This window comes from Scyliorhinus canicula, chromosome 3 (genome assembly GCF_902713615.1).
Source record: "Scyliorhinus canicula chromosome 3, sScyCan1.1, whole genome shotgun sequence".
NCBI lineage: Eukaryota > Metazoa > Chordata > Chondrichthyes > Carcharhiniformes > Scyliorhinidae > Scyliorhinus > Scyliorhinus canicula.
This window is the reverse complement of record NC_052148.1, coordinates 177,143,995-177,171,496: the sequence shown is the minus strand read 5'-3', so window position 1 is coordinate 177,171,496 and position 27,502 is coordinate 177,143,995. Positions and strand designations below refer to the sequence as shown.

Genomic DNA, 27,502 nt, shown 5'->3' with positions numbered 1-27,502 from the left:
AAGGCTTTTGGGATAAAGATGGGGGAGGATCTTGCCTGGATCGCAAACATCTCGTTTTTCCCCATGTTCAATTTGTACCCCAAAAAACAGCCAATTTCCCCCAAAATCCTCACAATCTCTCCCATCCCCTCTAAGGGGTCAGAAACATAACATGAGCAGGTCGTCTGCGTATAACGAGACCCTGTGTTCCACCCCACCCCGGACTAGCCCCTGGGAGCTCTTAACGCCATAGCCGGTGGCTCAATGGCCAGAGCGAACAGCAACGGAGAGAGGGGGCATCCCTGCCTAATCCCCCGATGGAGTCTAAAATAGCCCAACGTCAGCCGGTTCATTCGAACATTCGCCTCTGGTGCCTGGTATAGCAGCCTGACCCAGTCAATGAAATCCCAACCAAACCCGAACCGCCCCAACACCTCCCAGATAGCTCCATACCACCCGGTCAAAGGCCTTCTCCGTGCCCATTGCAACCACTACTTCCACCTCCTTTCCCTCTGGGGGCATCATGATTACGTTCAGGAGCCTTCTAACATTGGCCGTTAGCTGCCTACCCTTAACAAACCCTATCTGGTCTTCCCCTATCAACCCTGGGACACAGTCTTCTCTCCTTGAGAACAAGATTTTCGCTAACAGTTTGGCATCAACATTCAAAAGGGAGATCGGCCTGTAAGACCCGTATAGCTCAGAGTCCTTCTCCCGCTTCAGTATCAGTGAGAACGAGGCCTGTGACATTGTCGGGGGAAGAACACCCTCCCTTGCCTCTTTAAACGTCCTCACCAACAGTGGGCCAAACATCTCAAAACTCCACTGGGTAACCATCTGGTCCCTTGCCTGACTGCATGGCCTCCAGTCCATCTGCTAATTCTTCAATCCCTATCGGGGCTCCCAGCTCTTCTACCAACCCTTCGTCCTCCTTCGGGAATTCTAGCCCTCCAAGAAATTGCCTCATTCCTTCTACTCCCGCTGGGGTTTCCGACTCTCATAGCCTGCTGTAGAACTCCTTCAACACCCTGTTAACCCCTGTTGGGTCCACATCCAATCTCCTTTGCGGGTGCTGACCACCCTGCTTGCTCACCTGTAGGTCCACTCAATGGGGGGCATGGTCCGACACAGCAATCGCCGAATACTCGGTGTCAACCACCCCCGCCAGTAAAGTTCAAAATAAAAAAGTTGATCCGGGAGTATACTTTATGTACATGTGAGAAGAAGGAGAACTCCTTCGCTCTTGGCCGTCCAACCCTCCATGGGTCTGCCCCACCCATCTGCTCCACGAACCCCTTTAGTTCCTTCGCCATTGCCGGCACCCTGCCTGTCCTTGAACTCGACCGGTCCAGCCGTGGGTCAATGACTGTATTGAAGTCTCTCTTCCTTCCCCCTCCCCAATGATCAGCTTGTGTGAATCCAGATCCGGAATCTTCCCTAACATCCGTCTTACAAACTCCACACCATCCCAGTGTGGTGTGTAAACATTTGCAAGCACCTTCCAGCTTCCCAATAACCATGATGTATTTACCCCCCATATCTGCAACTATTCTTCCTGCCTCAAATGACACTTGCTTATTAATCAAGATTGCGACCCCTCTAGTCTTAGTGTCCAGCCCCGAGTGAAATACCTGCCCATCCCTTACTCAGTCTGGTTTGATCAATGACCTTCAGGTGTGTCTCCTGTAGTATTACCACGTCTGCCTTCAATCGCCCTCAGATGCACGAACACACAAACCCTCTTCACCGGCCCTTCTCAGCAGAGCAATTTCCCCCCCACCCCCGTTAACAGCACAATAAATTCCACTGCCTTCAACAAACTAAACCTCTGCTCACCCGCCTACTGCGCTTCTGTGAGCCAACCCGCCCAGCAGGCTTGGTGACTCCCTCCTCCATGGCGCCAGACATCTTGCATCCTAATAATAATAATCTCTTATTGTCACAAGTCGCCACATTCCGGCGCCTGTTTGATGAGGCTGGAACGGGAATTGAACCCGCACTGCTGGTCTTGTTCGGCATTACAAGTCGGCTGTCTTAGCCCATTGTGCTAAATCAGCTCCTATTGTTCCCTCCTCCTCCTCTTTCCCCCCCCCCCCCCCCCCAAACTTGGACAAACCTATTCAAAAGGCACGTAACCACCCAAACACATCCAAAGAAAAAACATCAAAGATTCACCCACCCTTCCCCCACCAGTATAAAGTTAACTCACAAAACTTAGCAACAGCCCAAAATAAACATTACAAAAGGTATTTCTCATGTAGTGCAAAAGAAAGAACAATTTTAGCAGAATCCCTACAGCAAAGATCAGTCACCTCAGCCTCTATCTAGACCTTTGCTTTTGACAAAGTCCATTGCTTCATCCTGCGACTCAATGTAAAATTGCCGCTCTACATAGGTGACCCATAAACGAGCTGGATAAAGTAGACCAAACTTCACCGTCCTCTTGAAAAGGGTCGATTTTACTCGGTTGAAACCCGCTCTTGGCCAGGTCCGCACCGAGATCTTGGTAGATGCGCAGAATGTTATTCTCCCACTTATAGCTCCATGTCTGCTTGGCCCAATGCAAAATCTGCTCCTTATCCAGGAATCTGCATTCGTACCACCATCACCCTAAAAGTCCATCACGAGCGTGAGCCACCAAATGTGCGACCTACTCCCTCATGGCCACCACCGGAAGTCGCCGATGTCGACCATGACCACTGGTATTTTACCCTCCTCTCCAGAATGTCCTGTAACTTTTCTGAGACATTCTTGACCCTACCACCAGGAATGCAACATACTATCCTGGAGTCTCATTTCCGACCACAGAAACACCTTTCTATTCCCCTTACAATTGAATCTCCTATAACTATTGCATTAACTATTACTTTTTATTCCTTTCGTCGGCAGCAGAACCAACCATGGTGTAACAGATTTGGCTGTTGCTGCATTCCCCTGAGAGGTCATTCCCCTCAACAGTATCTAAAGCGGTGTATCTGTTTTGCAGGGGAACGGCCACAGGATATTCCTGAACTGCCTGCCTAGCTCTCTTGTTCTGCCTGTTGGTTACCCATTCCCTTCATTCCTGTGGCGTCTGAGCCAGTGGTGTGACCACCTCTTTATGCGTGCTATCCACCACACTCTCCGCTTTGCAGATGTTCCACAGTGTCCCCAGCCACCACTCCAGCTCCGAAACCCGGACTTCCAGGAGCTGCAGCTGGAGGCACTTCCTGCACACACGCTGGTCCCGGGCACGAGAAATATTCCCGGCCTGCCCCATGGAGCAAGAGCAAACCCAGGTTTGAGATCTCCTGCCAATATGTAAATCTTTAGAAGATGATGATCAAACAATATTTCCATAAGAATGTACAGATGCTTAATAATCCTCCAAACATCTTGATTTGATTTATTATTGTCACATGCATTAGTATACAGTGAAAAGTATTGTTTCTTGCATGCTATACAGGACCCCTCCCCCCAAAAGAAACAAGAATACTTTTGATGAGACCATCAATTCACGCGATACGTGGTTAGAAGCGAACAGTGGTTTTAATCGTCTTACAACAGAGCCTGCCTGTGACGAGATGAACTCTAGATGAACTGGCAGGCAGGCTCACAACAGCAACCTTTATACTTCTGGTTAGGGGAGGAGCCATGGGTGGAGCCCAGTACAAGCTCCTCATCTCCCCCTATGGGTAGAGCCGCACAACTACACGTGATCTAGTACAAGGTACAGGCTCAACACATGTTGTACAATACAGTGTGGATTATTAGTGTTTATAATTCACCACATTCACCCCCTGTGAAAAAATCAAGTCCGGCAGGGGTGATGGCTTACAAATTGAGTCTGTCCGGTGGTCGAGTTGTCCGTTGTGATCGGCGGAGCACCGGGGTTGCAGCCTCTTCTGGTGGCTGGACGATTACGGTTGGTTGGGGTACGATGGCGGACTCCGGGGGTGATTCTGTCCGAGCTTCGTACCGTCTGGTTCGACTGGGGACTGGGGGTGCTGGAAGCTGGTGGGCGTGGGTGCGCAGAACATGTGTAGCGACCCGGTAGGCGCGACGGCATGGGGCGCGACGAGTTGGGTGGGGTGCAGTGTGAGGGGTACCTCGGTGGTGGTAGTGGTGGGATTCGATCCTGCCGGCGCTAGGTCCCGGAGGGATACTGTGTCCTGACGGCCGTCAGGGTACTCTATGAAGGCTAATTGGGGGTTTGAGTGTAGTAGACGCACTTTCTCTACGAGTGGGTCAGTTTTGTGTGCCCTGACGTGCTTCCGGAGGAGTACCCGGCCCGGTGTCTTCAACCATGATGGGAGTGAAGCCCCTGTGGTAGTGCCCCTGGAAAAAACAAAGAGCCGCTCGTGGGGGGTCTGGTTGGTGCCGGTACATAGGAGGGACCTAATAGCGTGGAGCGCGTCGGGGAGGACTTCCTGCCAGTGGGAAACCAGGAGATTCCTGGACCGGAGGGTCAGTAGGACGGTCTTCCAGACCGTCGCATTCTCCCTCTCCACCTGCCCGTTCCCCCTGGGGTTATAGCTGGTAGTCCTGCTCGAGGCGATGCCCTTGTCGAGCAGGTATTGACGCAGCTCGTCGCTCATGAAGGACGAACCCCGGTTGCTGTGTACGTAGCTGGGAAAACCAAACAGGGTGAAGATACTGTGCAGGGCCCTAATGACTGTGTGGGAGGTCATATCGGGGCACGGGATAGCAAAAGGGAAGCGGGAGAATTCGTCGATGACATTCAGGAAGTACACATTACGATTATTCGAGGGAAGTGGCCCTTTGAAATCGATGGCGAGGTGTTCAAAGGGCTGAGAAGCCTTGACCAGGTGGGCCCTGTCTGGTCTATATAAGTGCGGTTTGCACTCCGCACAGATCGGGCAATCCCTGGTAATGGTTTTTACCTCCTCAGTGGAGAAATGTAGATTTCGGGCTTTGACGTAGTGGGCGAGCCGGGTGACCCCCGGGTGGCAGAGGTCATTGTGGATGGCTTTCAGGCGGTCGCTCTGCATGCTGGTGCACGTGCCGCGGGACAGGGCATCAGGGGGCTCGTTTAGCTTCCCCGGTCGATACATATCAACGTATTTGTAGGTGGAGAGTTCGATCCTCCACCTCAGGATTTTATCATTTTTAATTTTGCCCCTTTGCGAGTTGTCAAACATGAAGGCAACCATGAGTCGCACATGGCCGGCCGCATGGTGGGGGATTGCCAAGATGGCGGCCCCCATGGGTCGCACGTGGTGGGTGGGGGTGGAGTCGGAGTACAGGCTGCGGCGTTACGGGGCCTGCGGGCCTGCGAATTCAGGGTACGAGTGTTCTGGGCTGCGGGAGGGTTTGAGGCTGGAGCTTTCTTCGCCAGACATACTCTGGCATAGAACATAGAACACTACAGCGCAGTACAGGCCCTTCGGCCCACGATGTTACACCGTCCTGTGAAACCCTTCTAAAGTCCCTCTACACTATTCCCTTATCGTCCATATGCCTATCCAATGACCATTTGAATGCGTTTAGTGTTGGCGAGTCCACTACTGTTGCAGGCAGGGCATTCCACGCCCTTACTACTCTCGGAGTAAAGAACCTACCTCTGACATCTGTCCTATATCTATCTCCCCTCAATTTAAAGCTATGTCCCCTCGTGCTGGACATCACCATCCGAGGAAAAAGGCTCTCGATGTCCACCCTATCTAATCCTCTGATCATCTTGTATGCCTCAATTAAGTCCCCTCTTAACCTTCTTCTCTCTAACGAAAACAGCCTCAAGTCCATCAGCCTTTCCTCATATGATCTTCCCTCCATACCAGGCAACATTCTTGTAAATCTCCTCTGTACCCTTTCCAATGCTTCCACATCCTTCCTATAATGTGGCAACCAGAACTGCACACAATACTCCAAATGCGGCCGCACCAGAGTTTTGTGCAACTGCATCATGACCTCATGGCTCCGAAACTCAATTCCTCTACCAATAAAAGCTAACACACCGTACGCCTTCTTAACAACCCTCTCAACCTGGGTGGCAACTTTCAGGATCTATGGACATGGACACCGAGATCTCTCTGCTCGTCCACACTACCAAGAATCTTACCATTAGCCCAGTACTCTGCCTTCCTGTTATTCCTTCCAAAATGAATCACCTCACACTTTTCTGCATTAAACTCCATTTGCCACCTGTCAGCCCAGCTCTGCAGCTTATCTATGTCCCTCTGTAACTTGTAACATCCTTCTGTCCACAACTCCACCGACTTTAGTGTCATCTGCAAATTTACTCACCCATCCTTCTACGCCCTCCTCCAGGTCATTTATAAAAATGACAAACAGCAATGGCCCCAAAACAGATCCTTGTGGCACACCACTAGTAACTGGACACCAGTCAGAACATTTCCCATCAACCACCACTCTTTGTCTTCTGTCAGCTAGCCAATTTCTGATCCAAACTGCTAAATCACCCCGAATCCCATGCCTCTGTATTTTCTGCAATAGCCTACCGTGGGGAACCTTATCAAACGCTTTACTGAAATCCATAAACACCACATCAACTGCTTTACCCTCATCCACCTGTTTAATCACCTTCTCGAAGAACTCAGAGGTTTGTGAGGCATGACCTACCCTTCACAAAACCATGTTGACTATCTCTAATCAAATTATTCCTTTCCAGATGATTATACATCCTATCTCTTATAAACCTTTCCAAGACTTTTCCCACAACAGAAGTAAGGCTCACTGGTCTATAGTTACTGGGGTTATTGTACTCCCCTTCTTGTACAAGGGGACAACATTTGCTATCCTCCAGTCCTCTGGCACTATTCCTGTAGACAAAGATGACTTAAAGATCAAAGGCTCAGCAATCTCCTCCCTAGCTTCCCAGAGAATCCTAGGATAAATCCCATCCGTCCCCAGGGACTTATCTATTTTCACACTTTCCAGAATCGCTAACACCTCCTCCTTATGAACCTCAAGCCCTTCTAGTCTAGTAGCCTGTATCTCAGTATTCTCCTCGACAACTTTGTCTTTTTCCTGTGTGGATACTGACAGAAAATACTCATTTAGCACCTCTCCTATCTCCTCTGACTCTACGCACAACTTCCCACTACTGTCCTTGACTGGCCCTACTCTTACCTTAGTCATTCTTTTATTCCTGACATACCTATAGAAAGCTTTAGGGTTATCCTTGATCCTACCTGCCAAAGACTTCTCATGTCCTCGCTTGGTTCTTCTTAGCTCTCTTTAGAGCCTCCCTAGCTAACTTGTAACTCTCAAGCGACCCAACTGAACCATCGCGTCCCATCTTCACATAAGCCGCCTCCTTCCTCTTGACAAGTGTTTCAACTGTTTTAGTAACCCATGGTTCCCTCACTCGACCACTTCCTCCCTGCCTAACAGATACATACTTATCAAGGACACGCAGTAGCTGTTCCTTGAACATGCTCCACATTTCCATTGTGTCCATCCCCTGCAGTTTTCCTCTCCAGGCGATGCATCCTAGGTCTTGCCTCATCGCATCATAATTGCCTTTCCCCCAGCAATAACTCTTGCCCTGCGGTTTATACCTATCCCTTTCCATTGCTAAAGTAAACGTAATCGAATTGTGGTCACTATCACCAAAATGCTCACCTACCTCCAAATCTAACACCTGTCCTGGTTCATTACCCAGTACCAAATCCAATATGGCCTGGCCTCTTGTTGGCCTATCTACATACTGCATCAGGAAACCCTCCTGCACACATTGGACAAAAACGGATCCATCTAAAGTACTCGAACTATAGCGTTTCCAGTAAATATTTGGAAAGTTAAAGTCCCCCCATAACAACTACCCTGTTATTTTCGCTCCTATCCAGAATCATCTTTGCAATCCTTTCCTCTACATCTCTGGAACTTTTCGGAGGCCTATAGAAAAGCCCTAACAGGGTGACCTCTCCTTTCCTGTTTCTTAACTCAGCCCATACTACCTCAGTATTTGAGTCCTTATCAAATGTCCTCTCAGCCACCGTAATACTGTCCTTGACTAACAATGCCACCCCTCCCCCTCTCTTACCACCTTCCCTGAACTTACTGAAATATCTAAACCCCGGCACCTGCAACAACCATTCCTGTCCCTGCTCTATCCATGTCTCCGAAATGGCCACAACATCGAAATCCCAGGTACTAACCCATGCCGCAAGCTCACCCACCTTATTCCGGATGCTCCTGGCATTGAAGTAGACGCACTTTAGACCACCTTCCTTCCTGCCGGTACATTCCTGCAACTTTGAAACCTTTCTCATGACCTCACTACTCTCAGCTTCTTGTGTACTGGAGCTACAATTCAGGTTCCCAATCCCCTGCTGAACTAGTTTAAACCCTCCCGAAGAGCATTAGCAAACCTCCCCCCGAGGATATTAATACCCCTCTGGTCCAGGTGAGACCATCCCATTTGTAGAGGTCCCACCTACCCCAGAATGAGCCCCAATTGTCCAGGAATCTGAAACCCTCCCTCCTGCACCATCCCTGCAGCCACGTGTTCAACTGCTCTCTCTCCCTATTCCTCGACTCGCTAGCACGTGGCACGGGTAACAACCCAGAGATAATAACTCTATTTGTTCTAGCTCTAAGTTTCCACCCTAGCTCCCTGAATTCCTGCCTTACATCCCTATCCCTTTTCCTACCTATGTCGTTGGTACCTATGTGGACCATGACTTGGGGCTGCTCCCCCTCCCCCTTAAGGATCCCGAAAACACGATCTGCTGCAGGTCGCATTGTGGGCCGGGCAGTGCTGCTGCGGGTGCTGGGACTGGCTACAAAAGTGGCAGTCTGGAGTAGCATCGTGGCTGGGTGGCCCCGCGGCGCAGGCCTGGGGTAGTCGCTGGTCGGGGGCCCATGACAGGGTCACTGAGTCCGCGGGGAACGAGGTGAGGCTGCGGAACGAGACCTCCATAGTAGTGGCGCGTTCTACAGTGTCTTCTAAGTTTTGGGCCCCCTTCTCAAGCAACCGCTGGCGCGCACAATTGGATCTGAGTCCTGAAACAAATACATCGCGGACAGCGAGTTCCCTATGTTCTGCAGCATTTACAGCTTGGTAATTACAGTCCTGGGATAAGGTTTTTAAGTCTCTTAGGAATTCTTCTAGTGATTCTGTGGGGCGCTGGTGGCGAGTAGTAAAAACGTGGCACGCGTAAACCTCATTGACGGGCCTCACGTACATTCTGTCGAGTAGGGCCAGGGCCTCTGTATATGAGCCGGTACAATTAAGTTGAGTAGATATATGATGGCTCACCCTTGTGTGCAGTAGGCTGAGTTTCTACTCCTCCTCCGTAGTTTCTGTCGTGCTTGCTTCAGCCAGGTAGGCCTTAAAACATCGGAGCCAGTGTGAAAAGATTTCTTTCGCCTCTGCATCCTGTGGGTCGAGTTCCAGTCGATCAGGTTTGAGGGCTGCTTCCATGGTCATTCCTTACTGTTTCTTAAGACGATTAAATTGATGAGACCATCAATTCACGCGACACGTGGTTAGAAGCGAACAGTGGTTTAACAGCAACCTTTATACTTCCGGTTAGGGGGAGGAGCCATGGGCGGAGCTAAGGGTGGAGCCCATTACAAGCTCCTCATCTCCCCCTATGGGTAGAGCCGCGCAACTACACATGATCTAGTACAATGTACAGGCTCAACACGTACAATACAGTGTGGATTATTAGTGTTTATAATTCACCACAACTTGTAAGTGAATAAGAAAGTAAGTTGAGGTAATGAGTGTTTTGCCAACTGTGGTCATCTTGTGGCTAAGATGAGAAACAAACAAGATCCTTTAGTATGCTTTGTTCATAGGCCTGCTTTTGCTGTTGTTTAAAGTTGGTCAATGGCAAATCATTTTTGGCATACAAAAGAATTGTTGAATCATTAGAGATAAATGACACACAATTTAGTGTATCAACTCTGTTTCAGATCTAATTAAAAATGCTGTTCTGGTCTCATTCTCTAACACCAAGACAGTGAATCTGTGGTTTGCTGTGACTTAATGGGCTGCAAACTAATTTGATGCAAAAGTTTTACATAAAAGCTTTTAGTGCCGCATGCTATATGGTTTATTGTTGAATTTGCATTGATTGTTGTATTTTTATTTTTTTAAAATTGATTGATTAAATGTTTCTGCCTAAATAGTGTATTGGTTTATTTTTAGGCCCTTGGATGCTTGCTGTACAAACTTTGTTTCTTCACTCTACCCTTTGGAGAGAGCCAAGTTGCAATCTGTGATGGGAGCTTTACCGTGCCTGACAGCTCCAAATATTCTCAGAAATTGCACTGCTTAATACGTATGTACACTAACTTTTTTTTAGTAAAGTCCTTTGGGCTCCATTTAATCCCATTAGAGTGGTTGTGAAATATATTGATTCCTAAAATACAAAAATATTAATTATTCACGTGCTTTTCCCATTGATATGATTTAATTGAAATTGGGCAAGGCATGGCCCAGTTTGGGATCTAGTATGTGGTGAGAAAGTTTCATGTTTTTCTGGAAAAAATGGAAATGGCACCAACATACACTGTTAATATACAAAGATACGCTCCTGATTTCAATTGTAATACTTGAAGAAATTAGTAATATGCAAAATTGCTTCCCTCCATATTCCATTTGTGCTCCGCTGACTATCGTTAAAAAAAACAAATGTGATGCATGGCAGTGTTTCGGAATAATATTATTACACTCCAAACCAAAATATAATGGCATATGTCAAACATTTAAATCATGATGAGTGGCTAAGTACCATGACTGCCATTTGACAGTGATGTACGGAAATGGTGGTTGCTGAAGAGCAGCAGGAGCTTGACTATCTCTTTACTCACTGACATAAGACGTCACTCAGGCAGATGACTGGTTTGAGTGTTTGTTAGCCCCCGTCCTACAGCAGAGCCTATTGCCCAATTGTCTCTGATTTCCCTGCCTTTGGGCCAAGAACTTGCCCCGTTGGTACTGTGTGATGGTTGGTAACGACAACCCGCATTAAAAGAATCCACGCACAGACATCTTCCACCCAAATGAATTTCGAGACCTGGAATGTTAGGAACTTTGTCGAAAATCCGAATAGCGACAGACCCAAACATTGCACCGCCATCATAGCCAGGGGATTTCAGCACTACAACATTGATATTACACTCTGAGTGAGACACGATTGGCAGGCGAAGGCCAGTTGAAAGAAGAAGATGGCAGATACACCACCTTGTGGAAAGGCAAACCAGAAGAAGAATGTCGTCTCCAAGAGGTCACCATAAAAAAAACAAATTCGACGGACGTCTGAATAAGTCCCCCTGCAGGAGATATGAACACCTCGTGACCCTACGGTTTATCCTGGTCCAGCAGCAACATATCACAGCAGTCGGTGCCTACACCGTGACCCTAGACGGAACAGATGAGACAAAAGAGGCAATTCTACTCCAGCCTCAACCAAATGCTGTCTTGCACCCCAAAGGGAAATGAGCTGATTCTCCTCGGTGACTTCAATACCAGGGAGGGGGAGGACGCACAATTTTGGAAAAGCGTGTCAGGCAGGAAAGGTATAGAGAAAACAAACCCCAATTGATTTCTCCTCATGATATGCCTGCAACATGACCGTGTCACAATGAACACCCTGTTCCATCAGAGACGAGCACAGGACCTCATGGCAAAACCCCAGCTCCAAGCTTTGGCACCTAATAGACTCCATCATTGTCAGAGCGAGGGACCACAAAGGTATCTGCACCACCCACGCCGACAACTGCTGGACTGATCGCGAATTAATCTGGCCTTCCATCTCCTTCAGTCTGGCCCCAAACCGGCAGAGGCTGAAAAATCTCTTCCATTGGAGACTCAATGCCATTGGACTCCTGAGAAGAAAAACCTACTCAGCTGGCACCTCACAGTCAACCTGGCAACAACCAGTGAGCCAGAGCCCGCAGCGCCTGGTCCTAAAAGCCACGATAGTCAGCACCTGCAAGGACACGCTTTGTGCCATGACCAGTAAATACCCAAGACTGGTTCGACGAGAATGATCAGGAGATCCAGCATGGTAGCACAGTGGCTAGCACAGTTGCTTCACTGCTCCAGGGTTCCAGGTTCAATCCCCGGCTTGGGACACTCTGTCTGTCTGTGCGGAGTCTGCACGTTCTCCCCCTGTGTGCATGGGTTTCCTCCGGGTGTTCCGGTTTCCTCCCAGTCCAAAGATCTGTAGGTTAGGTGGATTGGCCATGCTAAATTGTCCTTGGTGTCCAAAAAGGTTAGACTGGGTTAAGAGCATAAAAGGAATGGGGTGGCGGGATGGGGCTTTAGTACGGTACTCTTTCCAAGAGCCGGTGCAGACTCGATGGGCCTAATGGCCTCCTTCTGCACTGTAAATTCTATGATCCAGGATCTTCCAGATGGCAAATGCACATCATTCCTGAACTGACAGCTCCACGAAAACTCCGAGAGGAAACAGCCTACAGGCAACTGAAGGCTGAGATGCAATGAAGGTCTCATGACCTAAATAACAGATGGTGGATGGAAAGAGTGCAGGAGACTCATCAACTCGCTGACTCCATAAAGTCTCTTCGGTCCAAGTACCCAGGGATCTACCCCACTGAGAGCCAAGAATGAGCACACCTCAAAAATGGAGAGAAAGTCGATGCCTGCTAGAGAGAGTACTTCAAGGACCTCCTCAACTAAGACGCAACACACTACCCACACCATCTATTTTAGCACAGCTCCAGCCCACTGAGGTTGTAAAAGCCAACTGACAGTGAAAAAACAAGGCCTCTCCGCAAATGGAATCCCTGCTGAAGTACTAAAATACAATGGAGAGGCACTCCTGACACGAATGCACAGCCTCATCACCCTTGACAGGAAGGGTGAGAGCATGCCGGGAGATCTTGGATGCCGCGATAACCATCTTCAAGAAAGGAGACAAGTCCGATTGAAGAAATTACAGTAGGATTTCCCTACTGTCAGCCACGTGAAACGTCATTGCTGGAATCCTCACCTGCCTTCTTCAAGTGGCTGAAGAGCTCCTCCCTGAGTCTCAATGTGGCTTATGCTCATTAAGAGGCACAATGGATATTATCTTGAGCACACAAAGTGCAGGGAGCAGCACCAAACTTTATACATGACCTTTGATCTCACTGAAGCATTTGACTCTATCAGCAATGAGAGATTGTGGAACATCCTCCTTAAATTCAGCTGCCCGCAGAAATTAGTCGTCATTCTCCGCCTGCTCCACGATGACCTGTAAGCCATGATCCTCAATAATGGATCCACCACAGACCCAATACGAGTGCAAACTGGAGTTAAGCAGGGGTGCGTCAACGCACAAAAGCTTTCTCCATCTTCCTCGCTGCAACGCTCCATCCCATCACCATGAAAGTCTCTGCCAAAGCTGAACTACCTACGGGCCAACCTGAAAACTGTTCAACCTTCAATGTCTCCAGGCCAGAACCAAGACAACCCAAACTTCTTTCATCAAGGTGCAGTACACAGATGTGCAGAGGCCGAACTGCAAACCATGGTTGAGGCCCCCAACAAGATCACAATTTCCCATACATTGGAAGCCTCTTCTTGGCACGAGCAGACATAGACAATGAAATCAAACATAGAGTTCAGTGCACCAGTGTATTTTTCAGATACCTGAGAAACATGGTGTTCGAAGACCAGTACCTCAAATCCAGTATCAAGCTCATTGTCTACAGAGCAGCCATGGTCCCAACCCTCCTGTATGCGTCAGAAACATAGACCATGTACAGCAGGCACCTAAAATCTGTGGAAAGCTATCATAAATGTTGGCTCTGCAAAATCCTGCAAAGCACTGGTAGGAAAGGCATACCGACGTGAGCATCCTACCACAGGCCAATATCCCGAGTATTGAGACACTGGTCACGCTTGACCAATTGGGCGGGCCACATTGTCCGCATGCCAGACACGTGACTCTCTGAACGAAGGTTCTACTCCAAGCTCCGCAATGGCAAGCGATGACTAGGAGAGCAGAGGAAACGCTACAAGGGCACTCCACAAAAGTGTCAAATACAATATCCCCTCTGACACTAGGGAAGCACTTGCCTTGGAACACACAAACTGGTGAAGAAGGCGGCAACCATCTTGTGTAACAGAGTGAAGCACATGGATGCCAAGTGGGGAAAAAATACGCAGAACCCAGAGTGTCCCACCAACCAACTCATCAATCATCACCTGCCCCACAGTCTCCAGGATTGATCTATCTCTTTCCCCCGGCCTGAGTGAGAGCAAGTCATCCTCGACCTGGAGGGACTGCCAAAGAAAATGGAAGTGACAAATTTCCAACTTGTATTGGAAAAGGTCTTGAGCAGGAATAGTCTGAGACTACCTAGCACTTCCAAGTGAAGGAGATCTGCAGGTTAGGTGGATTGGCCATGCTAAATTGCCCTTCGTGTCCAAAAAGGTTAGATTGGGTTAAGGGGATAAAAGGAATGGGGTGGCGGGATGGGGCTTTAGTAGGGTGCTCTTTCTAAGAGCTGGTGCAGACTCGATAGGCCAAATGGCCGCCTTCTGCCCTGTAAATTCTATAATTCTATAACAGTGCGTGGAGTACAAATTGTATGTTTACTTCCCTATCCAGAGGGAATGCCTGCGAATGAACAACAGGGATTTTCTGTCCATTCAAGACAGGATCTGGCAAATAGGAAATTGAATATTTGAGTTAGTAAAATCACATGAGACTATAAAGTGCAAGGACCCTTCCTGTTGATTCCCTTTTTCCCCATTTCTTTTTGCTGTTATCATTTTGGTCAATGGAGGCTTAATGGACATATATCTTGGTTGATATGGGGAAATGAGGAATTCAAATGTTACATAGAACATACAGTGCAGAAGGAGACCATTTGGCCCATCGAGTCTGCACCGACTCACTTAAGCCCTCGCTTCCATCCCATCCCCATAACCCAACCCCATCTAAGCTTTTCTTTTGGTCACTAAGGGCTATTTATCATGGCCAATCCACCTAACTTGCACGTCTTTGGACTAGGGGAGGAAACCGGAGCACCCGGAGGAAACCCGCACAGACACGGGGAGAATGTGCAGACTCCGCACAGACAGTGACCCAGCAGGGAATCAAACCTGGGACTCTGGCGATGTGCAGCCACAATGCTATCCACTTGTGCTACCATGCTGCCCTTCAAAAGAGAACATTCTGCTAGCTTTGGACAGCAGAACCAGCACCCAAGAGATCGGTGGGACTTGGTTCCATTAGTTGGCTGGTGGCCAATGAATTGGCCAAAAGGCTGTATTCTGCCAGGTAACAGCTGATTGGGTCCTGCCCAAGTGGGGAGATTTTCAGAGAGACTTTTTCTCACTCTCTTCTGAAAATTGAAACCCTTGAACTGAAAGCTCAGATTGAAGAGAAATGAGGTGTGCCATAGGAGAACCATCTGATACAGATTTGTTTATTATTTTACTCTCCCTGTGCGTGTAAGTGACGGGTTTTAAGTGTGTGTGGGGGGGGGGGGGGGGGGTGATGGTTAGGCATTAGATTTAATTGCTGCATATTTAGTTATTGTTATGAACAAACTTAATTGTGTTTAACTTTACTAGCTTGGTGACTGTAGTAATTGGCAGCTGAGGGCCAACGACATTGGGTATTTATCTAACAATTATTGGTTAATTCGATTGTGTTGCGACTCTGGGATCAAGTGGGGCTGGAATTAACCACGCGCTAGCCCAGGGGATGTAACATATCTTAAAAAAAAATGTATTACTGCAGAGTGTTTTTTTTAAAACACAGATCGTGATCAGGATTTGACTTTTGTGCTTGTTTAGAACTTGCAAAATGGCCTAATCATTCGTTTTGCTGTTCGATTGCTATGTCTTTTGAAGGAATATTTCACACATTTTTAGTTTGCATTAATCTTGTAGTTTATCTAGAGGGGAGCATTCACAGTGTTTTATATATCATGTGTATAACTGAAAATTTGTTAGTTGTATCTTTAGTATGGAAAGAAATGTTAATCTAATTGAATATACTATGCATTTAATTATTACATTTCTTTGCACATTTGTTTAATTCGGACTTTTGTCTTTAAAAGGCTACATGCTTGAACCAGCTCCAGAAAAGAGACCTGACATTTATCAAGTTTCACATTTTGCTTTTAAATTGGCTGGAAGGGAATGTCCCCTGCCAAATATATATGTAAGTGTTTTTGTAGTGTATTCACTTTTTATGGTGTATAGTTGTCAGTTCACAAAAAATATGGTTTGTCTTTTGCATACAACTCCTTGACTGAAATAAACGCTCAATTAGTTTATAAAAATGTTTATCAGCTGTATAAATTGAAGACTACCCTTATAATGTTTGCTGCTGGTGAAATTTTGATTTGTCTATTACTATTATTTAACTAAATTTAGATCTAAATCAAGTAAGTCCAAGTTTACTTTGGAGGTATTTCCTAAACTGATGACTGAGCTGTTCTCAAATGTTACAGTGCAATATGCAGGCCTCCTGATTGGGATTCAATCAACCAATAATGGGATTTAAATATTCAATTTTGTGACACTCCAACTGAACCAAGTGTTGAGATATTCATAATCAGTGTTTGATAAATCAATATTTTCATTGTAGGAAACCAGTGTTGTTCTTCGGCGATCGCTCACTAAATCTGTTACTGGTCATAGGTTTTGTGGGTCCTTGCATGGCTGTTGAGCCCGATCCTTGAGCTGCACACTTGGTAGTTGTTTCTGGTAGGTGGGATCGGTCCTTGGACTCTAGATCACTGGTACTCCTGTTCCAGGCCTCCTCTTGCCGTCTGTGTCTTCTAAGAATTTGTCACTTAATCGGGAGGTTCCTCAAATTAGATCTCTTCTCAGCATTGATGTCTATGTTGCATTTCTTGGTAAGCCTTCAGGGTATCTTTGAAACTGTTCCTTTGTTCTCTTGTTCTGAAATCTTACTTGAGCTGGGCAAAGAAGATTTGCTGACATCCGAAGCACATGGCTGGCCCAGCTGAGTATTTTTGGCTGATCCTTCCAACTTATATGGAGAATCTGTCTCAGACAGCATTAATTGTACCTCTCCAGGGCCTTGAGGTGGCGTCTAAATGTAGTCCAAGTTTCTGAGCCGTACGGAAGAGTTGAGAGGATGACTGCCTTGTACACTAGGATCTTGGAGTCAGCACGGATGTCACGGTCATCAAAGACTCTCGCCCTTGTCCATTCGAAAGAGGCTCTCACGGATTGGATACAATGTTGGATATCTTCCCCAATATCAGCTGTTTCACGTTTGGTAGGACTTCTCCATTGATCTTGATAGAGGGAGATAACGGATCTCGTCCCAGGGTGCGTTGTTAAAGGAGTTGAGTCTTAAAAGTTAAGGCTGAGACTGATTCTTTAGGTATGCTTCTGAGAAGGTGTCAAGCCTGAATTGGAGATTGGCTTCTGAGAGAGTGGAGCTGGCGATGTCATCACGAGCAATGTCTGTCAGTTTCTTCTTGGATTTCAACTGGTTGCGATTGAAAAGTTTTCGTACATCCTGTAGATGGTGTCCCCTCCACTGGGAAGCTTGTTCTTGACCAAGTGAAGGATGGTGGTGATGTAGATGAAGAAAATAGTGTAGGCAATGACCCATGCCTGCTTGACTCCAGCCTTGACCTCTGGTTTCAGTCATTTTTGGTTGGGTGAGGACTGTCGCTGACATCATGTCATGGAGGAGTCGGAGGATGTTGATGAATTTCTCTGGACAGCCGGTCTTTGAAAGAGCTTTTTAAAAAAAAAAAAAAATGTTTACAAAATATAAACATCTTAACTCCCTATTAACATACAACCGCGGTAACACTCCATGAACAGTACCCCCCCAGCTTCGAGAGCAACTTCAAACAAAAAGCCCCCCCCCATTATCGGCCTATTTCCCTACCGTTCCGCCAGGAAGTCCAGAAAAGGCTGCCCTTTGAAAGAGTTTTACATGGCACTTTTCGAGTTAAAAGCCTTGGTCAGATCGATGAAGGCCATGCAGAGTGGTTGATGTAACTCCTGGCATTTCTCTTGAAGTCACTGAGCAGTAAATCATGTCCACTGTTCACGGTTTGGTTGGAAGCCGCACCGGCTTTCAGGAAGGATTTCTTCAGAAACTGAAAGAAGGCAGCTAATGAACAAAGAACAAAGAAAGTTACAGCACAAGAACAGGCCCTTTGGCCCTCCCAGCCTGCGCCGATCCAGATCCTTTATCTAAACCTGCCGCCTATTTTCCAAGGATCTACTTCCCTCTGTTCCCCGCCATATATCTGTCTAGATGCAGCTTAAATGATGCTATCGTGCCCGCCTCTACCACCTCCGCTGGTAAAGCGTTCCAGGCACTCACCACTGTCTGTGTAGAAAACTTTCCACGCACATCTCCCTTAAACTTCCCCCTCTCACCTTGAAATCGTGACCCCTTGTAATTGACACCCCCACTCTTGGAAAAAGCTTATTGCTATCCACTCTGTCCATATCCCCCATAATTTTGTAAACCTCAATCAGGTCCCACCTCAACCTCCGTCTTTCCAAAGAAAACAATCCTAATCTACTCGACCTTTCTTCGTAGCTAGCACCCTCCAAGCCAGGCGATTTATCTTCCTGGCGATGAAAAGTAGGGAGATTCCTCAGTAATACCCACAGTCCATTTTGTCTCCTTTCTTGAAGATGGTGGCGATGACTGTGTCCCTGAGGTCAGCAGGCATTCTCTCCCAGATTTTCAGGAACCACTGATGGAGATGAGGGGTGAAAACCTCCGCTTGAATTCTTGAACTCCTAGAACATAGAATGTAGAACAGTACAGCACACAACAGGCCCTTCGGCCCTCTATGTTGTGCCGGGTCATTGTCCAAAACCAAGATCAAGCTATCCCACTCCCTGTCATTCTGGTGTGCTCCATGTGTCTTATCCAATAACCGCTTGAAAGTTTCTAAAGTGTCCGACTCCACTATCCCAGCAGGCAGTCCATTCCACACCCTAACCACTCTCTGAGTAAAGAACCTACCTCGGATATCCCTCCTATATCTCCCACCCTGAATCTGATAGTTATGCCCCCTTGTAACAGCTACTGCCTAAAGAACCCTTGTACTGATCCCCTCAGGGCAAATTTCACCTTCTCCAATTTAATGAACCCCGCCATATCATTGATCCAGGCCTCCACGCTTGGGGGCCTCGCATCCTTCCACTGAAGAATAATCCTCCGCCGGGCTACTAGGGACGCAAAGGCCAGAACACCGGCCTCTTTCGCCTCCTGCACTCCCGGCTCCACTGCAACCCCAAACATTGCGAGTCCCCAGCCTGGCTTGAACCTGGATCCCACCACCCTCGATACCGTCCTTGCTACCCCCTTCCAAAACTCCCCCAGCGCTGGGCACGCCCAAAACATATGGGCGTGGTTCGCTGGGCTCCCCGAGCACGTAGCACACTTGTCCTCGCCCCCGAAAAACCTACTCATCCTCGTCCCAGTCATGTGGGCCCTACTATGCAGCACCTTGAACTGTATGAGGCGAAGCCTCGCACAGGAAGAGGAGGAATTCACTCTCTCCAGGGCATCCACCCACGTCCCCCCCCTCAATCTCCTCACCCAGCTCCTCTTCCCATTTACCCTTCAGTTCCTCCACCGAGGCCTTGTCAACCTCCTGCATCACCCGGTATATGTCCGAAATCCTCCCACCTCCAGCCCACCCCCCCGAGAGCAACCAATCCCGCACCCCTCGTGGGGGCAGCAAGGGGAACCCCTCCACCTGCTGCCTGGCAAACGCCCTCACCTGCATGTACCTAAACATGTTCCCCGGGGGGAGCCCAAACGTCCCCTCTAACTCCCCCAAGCTCGCGAACCTCCCCTCCACAAACAGGTCCCTCAACCTCCTAACCCCTGCCCTGTGCCAGCCCAGGAATCCGCCATCAATGCTCCCTGGGACAAACCGATGGTTCCCCCGTATCGGGGCCTCCATCAAGCCCCCCACTTCTCCCCTATGTCGTCTCCATTGCCCCCAAATTTTGAGGGTAGCCGCCACCACCGGGCTCGTGGTATACCTCGTTGGAGGGAGTGGCAACGGCGCCGTTACCAGCGCCTCCAGGCTCGTGCCCACACATGACGCCGCCTCCATCCTCTTCCATGCTTCCCCTTCCTCGTCCATTACCCACTTACGCACCATCGCTGCATTGGCAGCCCAATAGTACCCACAGAGGTTGGGCAACGCCAGCCCCCCCATATCCCTGCCTCGTTCCAGGAACACTCTTCTCACCCTCGAAGTCCCATGTGCCCACACAAATCCCGTGATACTCCTGTTGACCCTCCTAAAGAAGGCCTTCGGGATAAGGATGGGGAGGCACTGGAACAGGAACAAAAACCTCGGGAGCACCGTCATCTTAACGGACTGCACCCTCCCCGCCAGTGACAGCGGTAACATATCCCACCTCTTAAACTCCTCCTCCATCTGCTCCACCAACCTTGTGAGGTTGAGCTTGTGCATTGCCCCCCAGCTCCCAGCCACCTGGACCCCTAGGTACCTGAAGCTCTTCCGTTGCTGCTTCAGTGGGAGCCTACCAATCCCCTCTTCTTGATCCCCCGGATGCACCACAAACAACTCACTCTTGCCCAGGTTCAACTTATACCCCGAGAAACCCCCGAATTCACTAAGAATCCTCATCACCTCCGGCATCCCCCCCCACCGGGTCCGCCACATACAGCAACAGGTCGTCCGCATACAGGGACACTCGATGCTCCTCCCCACTCTGCACCAGGCCCCTCCAGTCCCCTGACTCCCTCAATGCCATGGCCAGGGGCTCAATCGCCAACGCGAAGAGCAAGGGGGACAGGGGGCACCCTTGTCTCGTCCCCCGGTACAGCCGAAAGTACTCCGACCTCCTCCTATTTGTGGCTACACTCGCCATCGGGGCCTCGTAGAGCAGCCTCACCCACCGGATAAACCCCTCCCCAAACCCAAACCTCTCCAACACCTCCCACAAATACTCCCACTCAACCCTATCAAAGGCCTTCTCCGCATCCAATGCCACCACTATCTCCGCCTCCCCTTCCATGGCCGGCATCATAATGACATTGAGGAGCCTTCGCACGTTCGTATTCAACTGCCTTCCCTTCACAAACCCCGTCTGGTCCTCATGAATGACCCCGGGCACGCAATCCTCTATTCTAGTGGCCAGGATCTTTGCCAGCAGCTTAGCGTCAGCGTTCAGCAGCGAAATCGGCCTATATGACCCGCACTGCAGAGGGTCCTTGTCCCGCTTCAGGATCAAGGAAATCAGCGCCCATGACATAGTTGGGGGCAAAGCCCCCCCCCTCCCTTGCCTCGTTAAAGGTCCGGACCAACAGGGGGCCCAACAGGTCCAAATACCTTTTATACAATTCCGCCGGAAACCCGTCCGGCCCCGGCGCCTTCCCCGACTGCATGCTCCCTATCACTTGGACCACCTCCTCCAGCTCGATCGGCGCCCCCAGTCCCTCCACCTGCTCCTCCTCCACCCTCGGGAATCGCAGCTTGTCCAAGAAGCGCCCCATTCCCCCCCCTCCACAGGGGGCTCCGACCGGTACAGTTCCCCATAGAAGTCTCTAAAGACCCCATTAACATCTACTCCCCTCCACACCACCTTCCCAGCCTTATCCGTCACTCCCCCAATCTCCCTGGCCGCGTCCCGCTTTCGGAGCTGGTGTGCCAGCATCCTGCTCGCCTTCTCCCCGTATTCATACACCGCCCCCTATAAACCTCTATTAAGTTGCCTCTCATCCTCTGCTCTAAAGAGAAAAGCCCTAGCTCCCTCGACCTTTCCTCATAAGACCTATCCTGCAAACCAGGCAGCATCCTAATAAATCTTCTTTGCACCCTTTCCAATGCTTCCACATCCTTCCCATAGTGAGGTGACCAGAACTGCACACGATACTCCAAATGTGGTCTAACCAAGGTCTTGTACAGTTGCAGCATAACCCCGTGGCTCTTAAACGCAAGTCCCCTGTTAATAAATGCAAACACACTTCTTTACGCCTTCTTCATGGCTCTATCCACTTGAGTGGCAACCTTCAGAGATCTGTGGACATGAACCCCCAAGATCTCTCTGTTCCTCCACATTCCTCAGAACCCTGCCGTTAACCCTGTAATCCGCATTCAAATTTTTTCTACCAAAATGAATCACCTCGCACTTATCAGCGTTAAACTCCATCTGCCATTTTTCAGTCCAGCTCTGCATCCTATCAGTGTCTCTTTGTAGCCGAGAACAGCCCTCCACCTCATCCACTACTCCACCAATCTTGGTGTCATCAGCAAATTTACTGACCCACCCTTCAGCCCCCTCCTCCAAGTCATTGATAAAAATCACAAATAGCAGAGGACCTAGCACTGATCCCTGTGGTACACCACTGGTAACTGGTCTCCAGTCTGAAAATTTTCCATCCACCAGCACCCTCTGTCTTCTATGTGATAGCCAGTTACTTATCCAATTGGCCAAATTTCACTCTATCCCACACCTCCTTCCTTACTTTATGAGCCGACCATGGGGAACCTTATCAAACGCCTTACTAAAATCCATGTATACGACATCAACTGCTCTACCTTCATCTACACACTTAGTTACCTCCTCAAAGAATTCAATCAAATTTGTGAGGCAAAACTTACCCTTCACGAATCCGTGTTGACTATCCCGGATTAAGCTGCATCTTTCCAAATGGTCATAAATCCTATCCTTCAATACCTTTTCCATTAACTTACCGACCACCGAAGTAAGACTAACCGGCCTATAATTACCAGGATCATTCCTATTCCCTTTCTTGAACAGAGGAACAACATTTGCCAATCTCCAGTCCTCTGGCACTATCCCCGTGGACAGTGAGAACCCAAAGATCAAAGCCTCTGCAATCTCATCCCTTGCCTCCCAAAGAATTCTTGGACATATCCCATCTGGCCCAGGAGACTTGTCGACCCTAAGGATTTTCAAAATTGCTAATACATCCTTCCTCAGAACATCTACCTCCTCCAGCCTACCCGCCTGTATCAAGCACTCATCCTCAAAAACATGGCCCCTCTCCTTGGTGAACACTGAAGAAAAGTATTCATTCAACACCTCCTATTTCTTCTGACTCTATGCACAAGTTCCCATTACTGTCCTTGACCGGCCCTAACCTCATCCTGGTTTTTCTTTTATTTCTCACATAAGAGGAAAAAGCCTTGGGGTTTTCCTTGATCTGACCCACCAAGGACTTCTCATGCCCCCTCCTAGCTCTCCTAAGCCCTTTTTTTAAGATCATTCCTTGCTACCTTGTAACCCTCAAGCGACCCAACTGAACCTTGTTTTCTCATCCTTACATACGCTTCCTTTTTCCTCTTGACAAGACTTGCGGTTTTTCATTGTTCATGAGCTTATTCGACTTCACCCACGCTTTGTTTTTTATTGTTTCCTTTTCTATTAAGGGGCAATTTAGCATGGTGAATCCACCTACCTTGCACAGGGCAGCATAGTGGTTACCACTGTTGCTTCACAGCACAGGGACCCGGGTTTGATCCCTGGCTTGGGTCACTGTCTGTGCGGAGTCTGCACGTTCTCCCCGTGTCTGTGTGGGTTTCCTCGGGGTGCTCCGGTTTCCTTCCGCAAGTCCCGAAAGACGTGCTTATTAAGTGAATTGTGCATTCTGAATTCTCCCTCAGTGAATCCAAACAGGCACCGGAGTGTGGCGACTAGGGGATTTTCACAATAACTTCATTGCAGTGTTAACGTAAGCCTACGTGTGACACTAGCAAAGATTATTATTATTATTACCTTTGGGTTGAGTGGGTGAAACCCATGCAGACACAGGGAGAACGTGCAAACTCCACATGGACAGTGATGGCCGGGACCGAACCCGGGTCCTCGGTACCGTGAGGCAGCAGTGCTAACCACTACGCCACCGTGCCACCCTGACTTCATCCACGCTTGGTAAGAGTCCAAGATAGTCATTTATGGGGAGTTGGGGGATTTCCTCAAACATGTCCTCATCTATGATTGTGTTATGGTTTAGGAATTTGTTGAATTGTTCACTCCATCGAAGGCTGATGCGTTCTCTGTGTCTCGGGTGTTCCGTTCTTACTCTGCACCGGTTTTAGGCCTAGGATATTGGCCTAAAATCACTGGTTCTTGATTTCCCTAATTCTCCTCTTGTTGAGATCTTGGATAGTGTAGTCATTCTTGTCAAATCAGTCTTGGTGTTTTCTGGTCTTGTAGCCGCTGGTTTCTTCATAGCTTGAGCTGATGGCTGCCTTCAGCTCTTTCCAGTTTTCCTCCTCCTCCATTAGAATGGACACTGGGAGATTTTGAAGAAGACAGTTTTAGAATTCCGCTAGCATGTTGGCCTCTTGAAGCCGCTCGACGTTGATCTGTTTTCTGAGCTGTCTCTTCATCTTCATCTTCATCTTCCGCTGTTTCTGGTGGAGTTTGATGAACATAGAACGGATGAGCTGGTAATCTGTCCAGCAGTCATCTTTACTGGTCATCACTTTGGTGATGAGGGCATCCTTTTTGTCCCTGGATCGGACAATGACTAAATCGATCCTAGGCCAGTGCTTTGATCACGATTGTCTCCAGGAAACTCTTTAACATCGTCTTAGAGGGACTGTGTGCTTGTGATCATAAGCTGGTGTTCAGCACATTCCTGCCTCTCCAATGGATCCTTTCCAGAGTTAGAAGTCCGTTCCAACCCTGGTGTTGAAGTCCCTAAGGAGAATTATCCTACCTTTTAGGAGTGTTGGATAGTATGGTGTGCAGAGTGGAGTTGAACCCTTCTTTGGACTCCTCATTGGCATCAAGGGTTGGGGCTTAGGCACTCACGCCCATTGCCTGATGGTTCTTGGCAAGCTGCAGACAGAAGGTGCCCTCTTAAACGGGAGCCTCCCAATTCCCCCCTCCTGATCACCCGGGTGTACTACAAATACCTCACTCTTGCCTAAATTTAACTTATAGCCCAAGAAGCCCCCAAAATCCGCTAACAGCTCCATCACCCCCGGCATTCCCCCTTCCGGGTCAGCCACATAACAACAGCAGGTCGTCCGCATACAGCGATACCCGATGTTCTCCCCCCCCCCCCGACCCCGCACCAGACCCCTCCACCTCCCTGACTCCCTCAACGCCATAGCCAGAGGTTCAATCGCCAATGCAAAGAGCAAGGGGGACAGGGGGCACCCCTGCCTGGTCCCACGGTAGAGCCTAAAGTACTCCGATCTCCTTCCATTGGTAACTACACTCGCCATCGGAGCCGCGTAGATCAGCCTCGCCCATTTGATGAATCCCTCCCCGAATCCGAACCGCTCCAGCACCTCCCACAGGTACCCCCACTCAACTCTATCAAACGCTTTCTCTGCATCCAGCGCCACCACTATCTCCGCCTCCCCCTCCACCGCCGGCATCAAAATAACATTTAGCAATCTTCGCACATTTGTGTTGAGCTGCCGTCCCTTGACAAATCCTGTCTGATCCTCGTGTATCACCCCGGGCACACAGTCCTCTATCCTGGTGGCCAGGATCTTCGCCAGCAACTTAGCGTCATCATTGAGGAGCGAGATAGGCCTGTATGATCCACACTGCAAGGGGTCCTTATCCCGCTTCAGGATCAGAGAGATCAGCGCCCGCAACATTGTCGGGGGCAAAGCCCCCCCTCCTCCCATGCCTCATTGAAGGCTCGCATCAACAGGGGGCCCACCAGATCCGCATACTTCTTATAAAATTCCACCGGGAACCCATCCGGCCCCGGCGCCTTACCTGACTGCATTTGACCAATCCCCCTGACTAGCTCCTCCAACTCTATCGGCGCACCCAGCCTCTCTACCAGCTCCTCTTGAACATTTGGGAAACATAGCCTGTTCATGAAGCTCTCCACACCCCCCCCCCCCCACCACCATCCCATCGGAGGCTCCGACCGGTACAGTTTCTCGCAGAAGTCCCTAAAGACCCCATTTACCTCTGCCCCCTTCTGCACTACATTCCTACCCTTATCCGTCACTCCACCAATTTCCCTAGCCGCATCTCGCCTACAGAGCTGATGCGCCAACATCCTGCTTGCCTTCTCCCCATACTCGTATACCGCGCCCTGTGCCCACCTCCACTGTGTCTCCGCCTTTCTGGTGGTCAACAAGTCGAACTTGGCCTGCAAACTACGCCGTTCCCCCAGCAACCCCTCCTCCGGTGCCGCCGCGTACCTCCTATCCACATCCAGGAGCTCCCCCACCAGTCTCTCCCTCTCCTTCCTCTCCCTCTTTTCCCTATGGGCCCGCATGGAGATCAGCTCCCCCCGGATCACTGCCTTCAGACCCTCCCAGACCATCCCCAGCCGGACCTCCCCCATGTCGTTGGTATCAAGATACCCCTCAATACTTCCCTGGACCCTCCTACACACCTCCCCATCAGCCAGCATCCCCACATCCAGGCGCCATAGCGGGCGCTGGTCCCGCGCCTCCCCCATCTCCAGATCACCCCAGTGCGGAGCATGGTCTGAAATTGCTATGGCCGAATACGCGGCATCCTGCACCTTCGGGATCAATCCCCTGCTCAGGACGAAAAAATCTATTCGGGAATAAACCCTATGGACATGAGAGAAAAAGGAATACTCCCTCGGCCTCCCAAACCTCCAGGGATCCACCCCTCCCATCTGGTCCATAAACACCCTCAGCACTTTGGCCGCCGCCGGTCTCCTACCCGTCCTTGAACTGAACCGGTCCAGTGGGGGATCCAGCACTGTGTTAAAGTCTCCCCCCCATGATCAGGCCCCCTGCCTCCAGGTCCGGAATGCGGCCCAACATGCGCCTCATGAAGCCAGCATCATCCCAATTCGGGGCATATACATTAACCAGCACCACCTTCTCTCCCTGCAGCCTACCCTTCACCATAATATATCTGCCCTCCTTGTCCGACACCACCTCAGCCGCCTGGAACGCTACCGTCTTCCCCACCAGAATCGCCACCCCCCGGTTCTTCGCGTTTAATCCTGAGTGAAAAACCTGCCCTACCCACCCCTTCCTCAGACGAACCCGGTCCGCCACCTTCAAGTGGGTCTCCTGGAGCATAGCCACGTCCGCCTTCAGCCCTTTCAGATGAGAAAATACCCTAGTTCTCTTAACCGGCCCATTCAGCCCCCTCACGTTCCAGGAGATCAGCCGGATCAGAGGGCAACCCACCCCTCCTCCCCCGCCAGCTAGCCATACCTTATCGACTGCTCGCCCTAGGCCAGCACGCCCCGCCCGACCTGTTCGCCATGGCGATAACGCCTCTCCTCTACCCCCCCGGCCCACACCAGCTCATTACTGGCCATTCCAGCAGCAACCCGGTATCCCCCCCCCCCCCCCCCCCCCCCCCCCCCCAAGGCTAGGACCCCTCCAAGCCGCGACACACCCTCCATGGTACTTCCGTGAGTCAGCTGACTTCTGCTGACCCCGGCAGCTCCCGCCAAAACCCATCCCCTCCCGGCATGGGGTCATCCCCCTCTTGCCACACCTCCTTGGCACCGCTTCAGCGGGGGAAAGAAAACCTGTAGAGGCCATGCCCCCACCGCCAGCTATACCCCCCCTGCCCCGCAGCGCGGACAACCAGAGGAAAGCCCGCGCTTTCATACTGCCACACCCCACCCTTCTG

The 27,502-nt window shown here is 49.7% G+C and overlaps 1 protein-coding gene across 5 annotated transcripts in view; it reads left to right on the top strand.

Moving 5' to 3' along the window:
- Positions 1-27,502, top strand: part of bmp2k (BMP2 inducible kinase) — a 184,547-nt gene that overhangs the window by 122,054 nt on the left and 34,991 nt on the right. For all 5 annotated transcript variants that reach the window (XM_038791806.1, XM_038791805.1, XM_038791808.1 and 2 more), the window contains 2 exons: positions 10,103-10,235; positions 15,982-16,085. In XM_038791806.1, coding sequence (XP_038647734.1) covers positions 10,103-10,235; positions 15,982-16,085 — 237 coding nt within the window. The remainder of the gene's footprint in view (positions 1-10,102; positions 10,236-15,981; positions 16,086-27,502) is intronic.